The 13403-nt window shown below is 53.2% G+C and overlaps 1 protein-coding gene across 1 annotated transcript in view; it reads left to right on the forward strand.

The window, feature by feature from the left end:
* The first annotated feature begins 12754 nt into the window (after positions 1–12754).
* Positions 12755–13403, forward strand: part of KLHL26 (kelch like family member 26) — a 33878-nt gene continuing 33229 nt past the window's right edge. The window contains exon 1 of the mRNA XM_009435055.5: positions 12755–13021. Within this exon, the coding sequence (XP_009433330.1) occupies positions 12939–13021 (83 nt within the window). The 5' untranslated portion in view covers positions 12755–12938. The remainder of the gene's footprint in view (positions 13022–13403) is intronic.

The following is a 13403-nucleotide window of genomic DNA, read 5'->3' on the forward strand; positions in this document are numbered from 1 at the left end:
TTTCTTTGATGATAGAAACGTTATGTCTGCACTACTCCCAGCCACCTGGAAGTTACTGAGCACTTCCAACATGGCTAGTGTAACTGACAAATTGTGTTTCTTATTTTGTTTAGTTTGAGTTGATGTACATGTAAGATTTTTCCGGCTGGGCACGGTGGTTCACAGCTATAATCCCAGCACTTTGGGAGGCTGAGGCAGGAGGATCACTTGAGCCCAAGAGTTCAAGACCAGCCTGGGCAACATGGTGAGGCACCTGTCTTTTTTTTTTTTGAGACTGAGTCTCACACTGTCGCCCAGGCTGGTGGGCAGTGGCGCGATCTCAGCTCACACCAACCTTCACTTCCCAGGTTCAAGCGATTCTCTTGCCTCAGCCTTCCGAGTAGCTGGGAGCTGGGATTACAGTCACTTGCCACCATGCTCGGCTAATTTTTGTATTGTTTTATTAGAGATGGGGCTCCGCCATGTTGACTAGGCTGGTCTTGAACTCCTGACATCCGGTGATCTGCCCACCTCGGCCTCCCAAAGTGCTGGGATTACAGCATGAGCCACTGCACCCAGCTGAGGCACCCGTCTTTATTTAAAAAAAAAAAAAAAAGAAATTGGCCAGTTGTGGGGGCATGTGCCTCTAGTCCCAGCTACTAAGGTGGCTGAGGTGGGAGGATTGCTTGAGACCAGGAGTTTGACACTAGCTCGGGCAACATAGCAAGACCCTTTCTCTAAAACAATTTTTTAGGCCAGATGCAGGCAACAAAGTGAAGCCCTGTCTCTACAAAAAATATACGTATATACAAAATTAGCCAGGTATTATGGCGGCTGCCTGTAGTCCCAGCTACTCCCAGATACTTGGAAGGTTAAGGAGGAAGGATTGCTTGAGCCTGGGGAGGTTGAGGCTGCAGTGAGCTGTGACTGCACCACCGCATACCAGCCTGGGTGACAGAGTAAGATCCTGTCTCTGACGTGACATCATGCCAGGCTAATTTTTTAATTTTTTTTTGAGACAGAGTCTCTCTGTTGCCCAGGCTGGAGTGCAGTGGCACGATCTCGGCTCACTGCAGCCTCTGCCTCCTGGGGTCAAGCAATTCTTCTGTCTCAGCCTCCCGAGTATCTGGGATTACACCACGCTAGGCTAATTTTTGTATTTTGTTAGTAGACATGGGGTTCTGCCATGTTGGCTAGGCTGGTCTTGAACTCCTGAACTCAGGTGATCCACCAGCCTTAGCCTCCCAAAGTGCTGGGATTACAGGCGTGAGCCACCATGTCCAGCCTATTTTTTGATTTTTTATAGAGATGAGGACTCATTATGTCGCTCAGGCTGGTCTTGCACTCCTGGACTTAAGTGATCCTCCTGCCTCGGTCTCCCAAACTGCTGGGATTACAGGCGTGAGCCACCATGCCTGATCAAAATTTGCCATTTTCATGAGTTTTGAGTGCATTAATTGCATCCACAATGTTGTGCAGCCATACCTGCCATGGATTTTTTTAAAATTGTTATTGTTTTTGAGACAGAGTCTTGCTCTGTTGCCCAGGCTGGAGTGCAGTGGTGCAATCTTGGCTCACTGCAACCTCCGCCTCCCAGGTTCCGGTGATTCTCCTGCCTCAGCCTCCCAGGTAGCTGAGATTACAGACATCCACCACCACACCCGGCTAATTTTTGTATTTTTAGTAGAGACGGGGTTTCACCCTGTTGGCCAAGCTGCTGTTGAACTCCTGACCTCTCTCAGCCTTCCAAAGTGCTGGGATTACAGGCATGAGCCACTGCAGCCGGCCCTGCTGTGGATTTAAATGGCTACTGTCACTGGTCAGCCCAGTTTGAAAGGGACTTCATATGGACTCACTCTGTCTCCTTGCCTGGCCCCCAGTTTCTCTTCTTAGTGGCTCTAGACATCTGGGCTGCATCTTGATTCTTAACTGTCCTCACCTCACTTCATTCCATCAGCACAGCTTGTCCCCTAGGCCTCCAGAGCATACCTCCAGCCCACAAGCATCTCTTTGTCTCCATGGCAACCACCGAAGTCCAAGCTGCCACTGCCTCTCACTCAGCAATGGTGCCCACCTCCTCCTCTTGGGGCTTCCGGCCTCTCCAGCCGCCCTCTGGTTCCATCTTGGATAAAGCAAATCTGATCCCAGACTCCACACCTTTCTGGGGTTTACTGTTGTCTTGAGGAGCCCAAATATTCCCAGACAGCAGAGATTCCCACGATCGGGTCTCACTAACACTAACCTAACATCTCCAAGCGCTTTTTGTTTTTTCTGAGATGGAGTTTCACTCTGTTGCCCAGGCTAGAGTGCAGTGGCGTGATCTCCGCTCACTGCAAGCTCCGCCTCCTGGGTTCACGCCATTCTCCTGCCTCAGCCTCCCAAGTAGCTGGGACTACAGGCGCCCGCCACCACGCCCGGCTAATTTTTTTTTGTATTTTTAGTAGAGACAGGGTTTCACCGTGTTCACCAGGATGGTCTCGATCTCCTGACTTTGTGATCCACCCACCTCGGCCTCCCAAAGTGCTGGGATTACAGGTGTGAGCCACTGCACCCGGCCATCACCAAGCGCTTCTGTGAGGCTCTGCCCCTCACTCCCTCTGCTCTGGCGGCTGCGTGAGGTTCTCTCTGGATTTCTTGAGCCTACCTTGTTCCTTCCAGCCCCAGGGCCTTTGCACATGCAGTCCCCTCTGCCAGGAGCACACTCCTGGTCCTGCTTCACCAAGTTCTCAGCCACGTCAGCATCTCCTGGGATCCCCATGTTTCACTTCCTGTCCATCTTCCCTGCTCTGATGACATTCGTCGTTGATTAAAAATTATTTGTTGGCTGAGGGCAGTGGCACATGCCTGTAATTCCAGCACTTTAGGAGGCCGAGGTGGGCAGATCACCTGAGGTCAGGAGTTAGAGACTAGCCTGGCCAACATGGTGAAACCCTGTCTCTACTAAAAATACAAAAATTAGCCGGGCATGGTGGCACGTGCCTGTAGTCTCAGCTACTCGGGAGGCTGAGGCAGGAGAATCTCTTGAACCCGGGAGGCAGAGGTTGCAGTGAGCCGAGATCATGCCACTGCAGTCCAGCCTGGGCAACAGAGCAAGACTCTGTCTTAAAATAAATACATAAATAAAAATAAAAATAATGGAGGCCAGGCATGGTGGCTCACACCTATAGTCCCAGCTCTTTGGGAGGCTGAGGCAGGTGGATGGCTTGAGGTCAGGAGTTCGAGACCAGCCTGGCCAACATGACGAAATCCCATCTCCACTAAAAATACAAAAATTACCTGCGCGTGGTGGCTCAGGCCTGTAATCCCAGCTACTCAGGAGGTTGAGAGGGGATAACCTAATTCTCCTGCTCACCTATGAAGAGCTTTTGATCTTTGCCAGCCTGGCAGCCACCTCTCCTGTGCCATCCCTCCTGCCTTTTGGTCTTGGAGACCAAAATGCGCTTGTCCTCATTTTGAATCAATGGTCTGGCCTTGGGGCCTTTTCTGCAGCTTCCCTTTGCTTTGCAATGCTGTTACGGACTTGGTAGGCATCTACCCAGCACCTGCAGTCTTCCTTCTTCCTTCGTTTTATTTGTTTGATTTTTGTTGTTTCATCTGTCGTCCAGGCTGGAGTGCAGTGGTGCGATCATGGCTCACTGCAGCCTCGACCTCTCAGGCTCAAGTGATTCTCCCACCTCAGTCTCCCGAGCAGCTAGGATGACATGTGAGTGCCACCACAAGGGCTAATTTTTTAAGTATTTTGTATAGACAGGATCTCCCTATGTTGCTCAGGCTGGTCGTGAACTCCTGGGTTCAAGCAATCTACCCGCTTTGGCCTCTCAAAGTACTGGAATTCCAGGTATGAGCCACCGAGTTGGGCTGGCAGAGTGTTATTGTTTGTTCTTTTCACAGCTGTGTGTAGTTGATCACTTTTTTTTTTTTCTTTTTAGACAGAGTCTTGCTCTGTCGCCCAGGCTGGAGTGCAGTGGCGCGATCTCGGCTCAGTGCAACCCCTGTCTCCCGGGATCAAGTGATTCTCCTGCCTCAGCCTCCCGAGTAGCTGAGGCTACAGGAGTGCACCACCATGCCTGGCAAATTTTTGTGTTTTTAGTAGAGACAGAGTTTTGCCATGTTGGCCAGGCTGGTCTCAAACTCCCGACCTCAGGTGATCTGCCCTCCTTGGCCTCCCAAAGTACTGGGATTACAGGTGTGAGTCACTGTGCCTGGCCTTGATCACTTCTTGAATCCCATGACCAGCCTAGGATTGGGTCCAGAGTGAATGCTTCACAAATGTAGAATGAGTCATGCCAGGTGGTGTGGGCACAAACAGTGAGCTCCATAGGTGTGTGGAAGTGGGAGGGGAGTCCCTTCCAACCAGGTGGTGAGTGATGGCTGCCTGGAGGAGGTGGCAGTCAAGTTGGGTTTTGAGGGATGAATATGATCTGGGGAGAAGGGAGGGTGTCCCAGGTGGAAGGAAAAGTATCGTGTGTGTGTGTGTGTTAGATCTGTCTGTGCATGTAGGTGTGTCAGAGGCGTCCTGGGGTGTCTGTGTTTGCCTACAATGTCTTCAACCCTTTCTCTCTCTCTCTCTTTTTTTTTTTAGACCAAGTTTTGCTCTTATTGCCCAGGCTGGAGTGCAGTGGCCCAATCTTGGCTCACCACAACCTCCGCCTGTCGGATTCAAGTGATTCTTCTGCCTCAGCCTCCCAAGTAGCTGGAATTACAGGCGTCCGCCACCACGCCCGGCTAATTTTTTGTATTTTTAGTAGAGACAAGGTTTCACCATGTTGGCCAGGCTAGTCTTAAACTCCTGACTTCATGATCTATCCACCTCAGCCTCCCAAAGTGCTGGGATTACAGGCGTAAGCCACTGTGCTCAGCCTATTGACTTCTTTATGGGTTCATCTTCTGCCTCCTACATCACTCAAGACTGGGCTCACTGGGAGGGCAGGGCTGCGTCGGCTGTGACCCCAGTACCCATCAACGCAGGTCACAGAGGAATGACCCAACAAGGGTGTCTGGGATGGCTGGGAAAGAACCCCGCTTGCCATGCAGAGGCCTTGGGGCTGCTCTGCCCAGTAACCAACCCCTTACCCTATCCTGACTCTCAGGAGAGAAAGGCCTCTTTGACCACGTAGCTGAAGACCAGACTCACCACAGCTCTGTCTCTGAGCTTCAATTTCCTCTCCTGTCCTAGAGCCCTGCCCCTCCCTCCATTTTCATCCTGAGCTGCACACAGACCTGGTGGTGGGTGGGTGGGTGGCTGGCGTCATGGCAACGGTAGCACAGGGTTGCCACAGCAACTTGGTTCCCTAGTGACAGGCCTGAGTTTCTTAGCCCAGGGGTGGCAATCCGCCAGGAAGAAATGGGGAGAGGGTGTCCCCAGCGTCCAGCTGGCACACAGGGGACATTCTGTAAACACTTGGAGGGCAGGATGGGGATGCATGGTGGCTGTCTTTTCCTGGGGTGCGAAGAGGAGACTTCAGGTCCCTGTTGGGCTCCATGCAACTCCTGGCACACTCTCCCTCCTCAGGGCCCCCATGCAGGCTGTTCCCTCCGCCTGGAGGCTGTTCCCTCTTCGCTCCGTCTGGCCAGCTCTTCAGCCTGACCTCCTGGCTCAGCCCCAGCTTTTATCATGGTGACAATTAAGTGATGGCTTGTTTGCTTGTGTGATGATTGGTTTAATAAATGTTCCCTCTGCCAGATGCTACGCGCTAGGCGTCTTGGTCACAGCTGTGTCCCACACACCAAGGAGGCTGCTCTCAATACATCTTTGTCGACACTCTCCATCCTTGCTCCGCCTTGCCCACTTCTTCCAAGCCAGTGCGGCCTCATCTCTATCCCTTGAGCTTTTTCTGGCACTGGGCTTAGGTCCTTCATATTATGTCCTCTCAGAATATATGGGAACATTGCACAATGTTCTGGAATGTCCTGGAACATTCTAGAACATTCTGTCCCCTTCTTTTACTGAAGCTGGGACATCATCACCTCTTCAGGGAGGCTCTCCCTGATCTTCTGGCTGAAGCAGTGCTCCCCTACCCAACACACACTTGATTGCTCTCAGCTCATTGCCTTCGAGGCAGTTATTGCCATCTGAAATGGCCTTGGTCATTGATCAATTATATATCTCAGATTTGTCTTTCCCATCAGAATGTACCTTTCAGAATATCTTGGAACATGAGGTCAAGGATCTTGTCGGATGGGCTGACAGTTGAATCCCCAGCAGCCTCTCAGCACCCTAGTCCCCACAGTGGTGGGTCCCAGTTGGTCGCCCCCCAGAGGTAGTCCTAGTTCTTATCACATTGGGTGGATTTGACCTTGTCTTTTTTTTTCTATTGGGATGGGATCTCTCTATGTTGCCACGGCTGGTCTTAAACTCCTGGACTCAAGTGATCCTCCTGCCTCGGCCTCCCAAAGTGCTGGGATTACAGTCTTGAGCCACCGCAATTGGCCTGATTTTATTTTAGTAAATCAGCTTTTTTTTTTTTTTTTTTTTTGAGGCAGAGTCTCACTCTGTCGCCCAGGCTGGAGTGCAATGGCTTGGCTCACTGCAAGCTCCGCCTCCTGGGTTCACGCCATTCTCCTGCCTCAGCCTCCCAAGTAGCTGGGACTACAGGCGCCCGCCACTACACCCGGCTAATTTTTTGTATTTTTAGTAGAGACGGGGTTTCACCGTGTTAGTCAGGATGGTCTCGATCTCCTGACCTTGTGATCCACCCACCTCGGCCTCCCAAAGTGCTGGGATTACAGGCGTGAGCCACCGCGCCCAGCCTTAGTAAATCAGCTTTAATAAGACATAATTTACATCCAATGGCACATCCATGTTAAATGCCCAGTTCAATGAGTTTTGGCAAATGTAATCCTCCTAAGATACCCCTATAATCAAGATATACACTAGGTATGGTGGCTCACACCTGTAATCCCAGCACTTTGGGAGGCTGAAGTGGGAGAATCACTTGAGGCCTGGAGTTCAAGACCAGCCTGAACAATATAGTGAGACTCTGTCTCTACCAAATTTTTTTTACAAAATTAGCCAGGTGTACTGGCATACACCTGTGGTCCCAGCTACTCTGGAGGCTGAGGTACGAGGCTCATTTGACCCAGGAGGTCGAGGCTGCAGTGAGCTATGATTGCGCCGCTGCATTTCAGCCTGGGCGACAGAGCGAGACCTTATCTCTAAAAATATAAATAAATAAATAAAAGGGCCCGGCGTGGTGGCTCATGCTTGTAATCCCAGCACTTTAGGAGGCTGAGGTGGACAGATTGCTTGAGCTCAGAAGCTCAAGACCAGCCTGGGCAACATGGTGAAACCCCAACTCTACAAAAAAAAAAAAAAAAAAGCAAAAATTAGCTGGGCATGGTGGCGCATGCCTGTGGTCTCAGCTACTCGGGAGACTGAGGTAGGAGGATCACTTGAGCCCAGGAAGTCAAGGCTGCAGTGAACTGAGGTTGCACCACTGCACTCTGGGTGACAGAGTGAGACCCTGTCTCAAAAAAAAATAAATAAATAAAAATAAAATAATAAAATTAGAAAGGCATGGTGGCATGTGCCTTATAGTTCTAGCTACTCAGGAAGCTGAGGAGGGAGCATGGCTTGAGCCCAGGAATTGGAGGTTACAGTCAGCTATGATCGTGCCACTGCACTCCAGCCTAGGTGACAGAGCGAGACGAAGACCCTGTCTTTCTTTTTTTTGAGCCAGAGTTTTGCTCTTGTTGCCCAAGCTGGATGGAGTGCAATGGCATGATCTCGGCTCACCGAAACCTCCGACTCCTGGGTTCAAATGATTCTCCTGCCTCAGCCTCCCGAGTAGCTGGGATTACAGGCATGTGCCACCACGCCCGGCTAATTTTGTATATTTAATTTATTTATTTTATTTTTATTTTTATTTTTATTTTTTTTGAGACAGAGTCTCGCTCTGTCATCCAGGCTGGAGTGCAGTGGCGCGATCGGCTCACTGCAAGCTCCGCCTCCCGGGTTCACGCCATTCTTCTGCCTCAGCCTCCCAAGTAGCTGGGACTATGGGCTCCCACCACCACGCCTGGCTAATTCTTTTGTATTTATTAGTAGAGACGGGGTTTCACCATGTTAGCCACGATGGTCTCGATCTCCTGGCCTCGGCCTCCCAAAGTGCTGGGATTACAGGCGTGAGCCACCACGCCCGGCCAATTTTGTATTTTTATTAGAGATGGGGTTTCTCCATGTTGGTCAGGCTGGTCTCAAACTCCCGACCTCAGGTGATCTGCCCGCCTTGGCCTCCCAAAGTGCTGGGATTACAGGCGTAAGCCACCGCACCTGGCCAAGACCCTGTCTTTTAAGAAAATGGATAAATAAAACATAAAAAAAGAAGGTAGCCAGTCCAGGTGGCTCGTGCCTGTAATCCCAGTACTTTGGGAGGCCGAAGTGGGCGGATCACCTGAGGTTGGGGAGTTTGAGACCAGCCTGGCCAACATGATGAAATGCTGTCTCTACTAAAAATACAAAAATCAGCCAGGCCTGGCGGTGGGCAACTGTAATTCCAGCGACTTGGGAGGGTGAGGCAGGAGAATCGCTTGAACCCAGGAGGTGGAGGTTGCAGTGATATGAGATTGCGCCACTGCACTCCAGCCTGGGCGACAGAGTGAGACTGTCTCAAAAAAACAAAACAAAACAAAAACAACAACAAAAATTTAAATAAATAAATAAAACATAAAAAAAGAAGGTGGGGCCAGTGCAGACATGACTTCAAGGAGGTGCGGGAGGCTGCTGGCTGGGGTAACAGAGAGAGATCATGGTGTTTGTCAGCAAGCCCCACTCATGATCCTGAAAGGATGTGCCGCCTCCATTAAAAAAAAATTTAGGGCCAGGCGCAGTGGCTCACGCCTGTAATCCCAACACTTTGGGAGGCTGAGGTGGGTGAATCGTCTGAGTCAGGAATCCAAGACCAGCCTGGCCAACATGGTGAAACCCTGTCTCTACTAAAAATACAAAAATTAGCCAGGCGTGGTAGTGCATGCCTGTAATCCCGGCTACTTGGGAGGCTGAGGCAGGAGAATTGCTTGAACCTCGGAGGCGGAGGTTGCAGTGAGCCGAGATTGTGCCATTACACTCCAGCCTGGCGACAGAGCGAGACTCTGTCTCAAAAAAAAAAAAAAAAAAAAAGGTAAAACACAGAGTTTGTTAGATAGGAGAAAAATCAAACAGGACTGAGGACAGGGAGTTGGTGTCGGGGGACCTTGAGCTTGCCCCAGGACCACTCCGTGGTGACCGCCTGATGGGGCAGACACTGTCCCCAGCCTAAAACCACAGGAACTTGAAGCCCTCCCCCAAGGCTTCACTTTCCTTCTCCATAACACCTGGGGATTGTAAGGGAGGCCTCCAAGCTCTGACCTGAGGGTGTGAGCCCTGCAGCTGGTCTGAAGTGGGAGAGCAGGTGGCGCGGCCCCTGCCTCTAGGAGAGCCGTGCCAGCTGTGGGCCAGATGGTGGCCAGGCCCGTGGATGCTGTCTGCTATGTCCCTGCCTGCCGGCTCTGCCACACCACAGGTCATCATTACTGGATGAGGCGTGTGCAGTCACCGGCGTGGGCCCTCCAGGTCCTCCACTTGTCTCTGCTCCATGCCAGTGATAGTGGCCACTAGAGCTCAGGCCAACAGCTCTGGCAGACGTCACTGGCCTCACTCTGCCTCACTCGACATCCCATCTGTTCCATCTCTTTTTGGTCCCACCTGCAAAGTGCATCTCAACTAGGACTACCTCCCACCCCTCCATGTCTGTCACCCTGGGATGAGCCCTACCCATTTTTCCCTGGATTATATGCCTCCTGACTCATGTCCCAAATTCAAGATATTGTCCCCCAGTTGTCAGACACTGTTGAACAGTCAGACACTGTAACACTGTTAAATTGACACTGTTAAAACCAATGTCAGCTGGGTGCAGTGGTTCACGCTATAATCCTGGCACTTTGGGAGGCTGAGGCGGGCAGATCACTTGAGGTCAGGAGTTTGAGACCAGCCTGGCCAACATGGTGAAACCCCGTCTCTAATAAAAATACAAAAATTATGCTGGGTGCAGTGGTTCACTCCTGTAATCCCAGCACTTTGGGAGGCCAAGGCAGGTGGATCACTTGAGGTCAGGAGTTTGAGACCAGCCTGTCCAACATGGTGAAACCATCTCAACTAAAAATACAAAAATTGGCTGGGCGTGGTGGCGCATGCCTGTAGTCCCAGCTACTCGGGAGGCTGAGGCAGGAGAATCACTTGAACCTGGGAGGCGAAGATTGCAGTGAGCTGAGATTGTGCCATGGCACTCCAGCCTGGGCGACAGAGTGAGACTCCATCTCAAAAAAAAAAAAAAAAAAAAAAATTAGCCAGGCATGTGGTACATGCCTGTAGTCCCAGCTACTCGGGAGGCTGAGGCAGGAGAATGACTTGAATCCAGGAGGCGGAGGTTGCAGTGAGCTGAGATCACACCACTGCACTCCAGGGTGGGCCACAGAGCAAGACTCCGTCTCAAAAACAAAACAAAACAAAACAAAACAAAACAAAAACCCAGTGTCAATTACATTGCCACTGCTTACAAGCCCCCTCTCCCTTCTCATTTCATGCAGAGGACCCCAAAAATGATCCCCAAAGCCCTCTGTGACCTGAAGCACCTCCTGTTGCCTCCCACCCATTCTCCTCCCCTCTCCTCTCCCTCTTCCTAATTTTTCTCTGCCAGGCCACTCTCTAGGCATGCTCCTGCCCCAGGGACATTGCACTGGCTGCCCTGTGCTATGTGATCGTGGAGGACAGATCACACAGTGTGTCCAAAGTGCAGCGAGTCTACAGCACACTATGTGTGTGTGCACAGCCAGGAGCCCAGAGAACCTCTTCTTTCTTATCTTCAGCTGTGTGTCTTGTGTGTCTGACATATGGGTCAAATCTGGATGTTTATGAAGTGTGCGTGCATATGGACACCATTGATTTCAGATGTTATTTGTGGCGGGTGTGTCAGCTGTAGGTCGCTGCTGAGTGAGGTTTGATGCCTGCATATGGTTCGTCTGGAACAAAGACTCCTGGGGCGGTGCTGACTTAGGGCAGGCAAGGGTGTGTGTGTGTGTGTGTGCAGAGCTTGCCGGAACGTGAGCTGTTCATGCACGCGTGCATTCAACATTTGCAGAGTGCTTACTGTGTATTGGAGATGCCAGCAGTTCCCTTCAGCACTTGGTATCTGTCAGCTTGCACAGGGTCATCTGAGAGCATTTTGTGTAACGATTGAGCACGTATTGTTGTATCAGGCCCTCTGTTGGAGATGCTGGTTGAGTGTGGTCCAACCTGCAGGAGTCCACTCAAGCAGGCCCCTTCCTTCCTCCTATGGGGTCTCCAGCCCCATAGCCACCTCCTTCTTCCAGCACTGACGGGAAAGAAGGCTTTGAGCTCCTTCTGGATCACTGCTTTCTGCCCAAGACTGCACAAGTCAGAGTTTTCTGACTTGGAGGTTAAAAGAATAAATGAGCTCCAAGCTACAGAGGGGATCCTGGGAGCCTGGAGCTTACCAGAGATGGGGGGTGAGGGGTGCCCCCAAAAGGTCTAGATGCTTTATAGACGCCTATAGATGCAGGACTTTGAGCCCTGGCTGAGGGTCAGTGTGTTGGGAGGGCTGGTGCTTGGGGATCTGAGGGTGTTGGGTCCGGTGGAATGGACTTTAGGAGTGTAAGGTTTGAAGGATCTGTGGGCAGGGATTTGGGGGAGTGGGAGATGAGATTTGAGTAGAGAATGGGAGATAATTGGATGTGCAGGGTTTTAGAGTATGAGAAACCAGAATTGGTGTATGAAGCAGGTGGTGGGAACCTAAGGCCAGATGATTGGGGTCTCAGGGTGGAGGCTCTGAAGAGGGTATGTCAGGGGAGGGTGGGGAACCATGAGGGGCTGGAAGTCTGAGGCCTGGGCATGGGTGAGTTTCGCCCCTGAGAGAGGCCTGGGAAGGAGGTAAGACTGGAGTCGGGGTGTGCAGGGTTGGGAGAGGGAGGGTGTGGTTCTCAGAGCTTAGAGACCCATTTCTCCATGCTCCATCTCACCCTCCCTCCCACCCTACCTGTAACTCACTTCCCTGTGGCTCCAAAGTATAACCACGCCCAGCCAACGCCCGGGGCACGCCTGCCAGCGCCCCAGGGCACTCACAGACACTCCTTAACACCTGCATGTGCCCCGCCCCTCCTCAGATCCGCCGCTCACTTAGCCCGGCCCCACCCCCATCAGATGAGGCTCCGCCCCCCGGCCCCGCCAATCCCTCGCCCCCTCCACGCACACACCCCTGATCTTCCCCGCCCTCCTTCCAACCAGACTCCACCCCTCGCCCAGGCCCCGCCCTTCCTCAGACCAGGCCCTCTCTTCGCTTGACCACACCCATACCCAGATTCCTCCCCTCTCCTGCCCAGACCCGCCCAACCTCAGACCCATCTTCTCCTTTCTACCTCCCCGACCACCCCCCACCGCATTCCTAACCTCCACCTTGTCCCTTCTCACACCTGGCCCCGCCCTTTATCCTGCGCCCCGCCTCCTCCGCAGGCCGGACCCTTGTCCCTCCTCCTCTTGCCCTGGGCCTGCCCCTTCTTCAGACCCCGCCCCACTCCTCAGCCCAGGGACCAACCCCATCCTACGCCTACTTGTCCTGCTCCGCCCCGTCCCCACCTATCCACAGACAGTACGCCCTCTCAGCCCAGAACCGCGTCCCTTTCAGACTTGGTTCCGCCCCTCACGCCGGGGTCCCGCCCCAATCCGGCACCCCTAGCCCAGGCCCCGCCCTGGACCCACCTCTCTGCATAGCAGGCCCCTCCCTTTATCCCAGACCCGCCCTGGCCCTCCGTAGACCACGCCCCTCCGATTCCGGGCCCGCCCCAATCCTTGGTTTCTGGTCCCGGCCCCGCCCCTCCGCAGACCTGGCCCCGCCCCGCCCCCCGCGTCTCGGTTTCCCGGGCCTGCGCGCGCGGCTCCCGTCACTCGAACGCGCGACGGCGGGGGGAAGATGGCGGAGTCCGGCGGTAGCAGCGGTGGTGCTGGTGGCGGCGGCGCTTTCGGCGCGGGCCCGGGCCCCGAGCGCCCGAACAGGTGAGACCCGGCCCGCAGGATAGACCTGCACCTGTCTTGGAGCCCAGGGCACCTGTGGGCAGTCTTGGGCGTCCTGAGGGGTTGAGGGGAGGCCTGGCACGGCTCGAGGGTCTTTCGCTGAGAATATGGACTTTACGGGGCCGTGGGGTACTGGAGGAGCCGAGGGCTACTGAGGGGGTGGCTGGAGGGGGGCTGGGTGCCCCAGGACCTCGAGGCGTCTGCAGGCGGCCCTAGGGACCTGAGAATCCTGGGGGTCTGAAGGGAAACCGAGGGGCTCCTGACTGTGGTGGGCCGTGGGGCAACTGGGGATGCCAAAGGGCCTGGGCAGCAGAGAGGGCCTGAGCAGGGGCCATGGCCAGTCTGAGGGTGGTGAGGTGTCTTG

The sequence above is a fragment of the Pan troglodytes genome, chromosome 20, assembly GCF_028858775.2.
Source record: "Pan troglodytes isolate AG18354 chromosome 20, NHGRI_mPanTro3-v2.0_pri, whole genome shotgun sequence".
NCBI lineage: Eukaryota > Metazoa > Chordata > Mammalia > Primates > Hominidae > Pan > Pan troglodytes.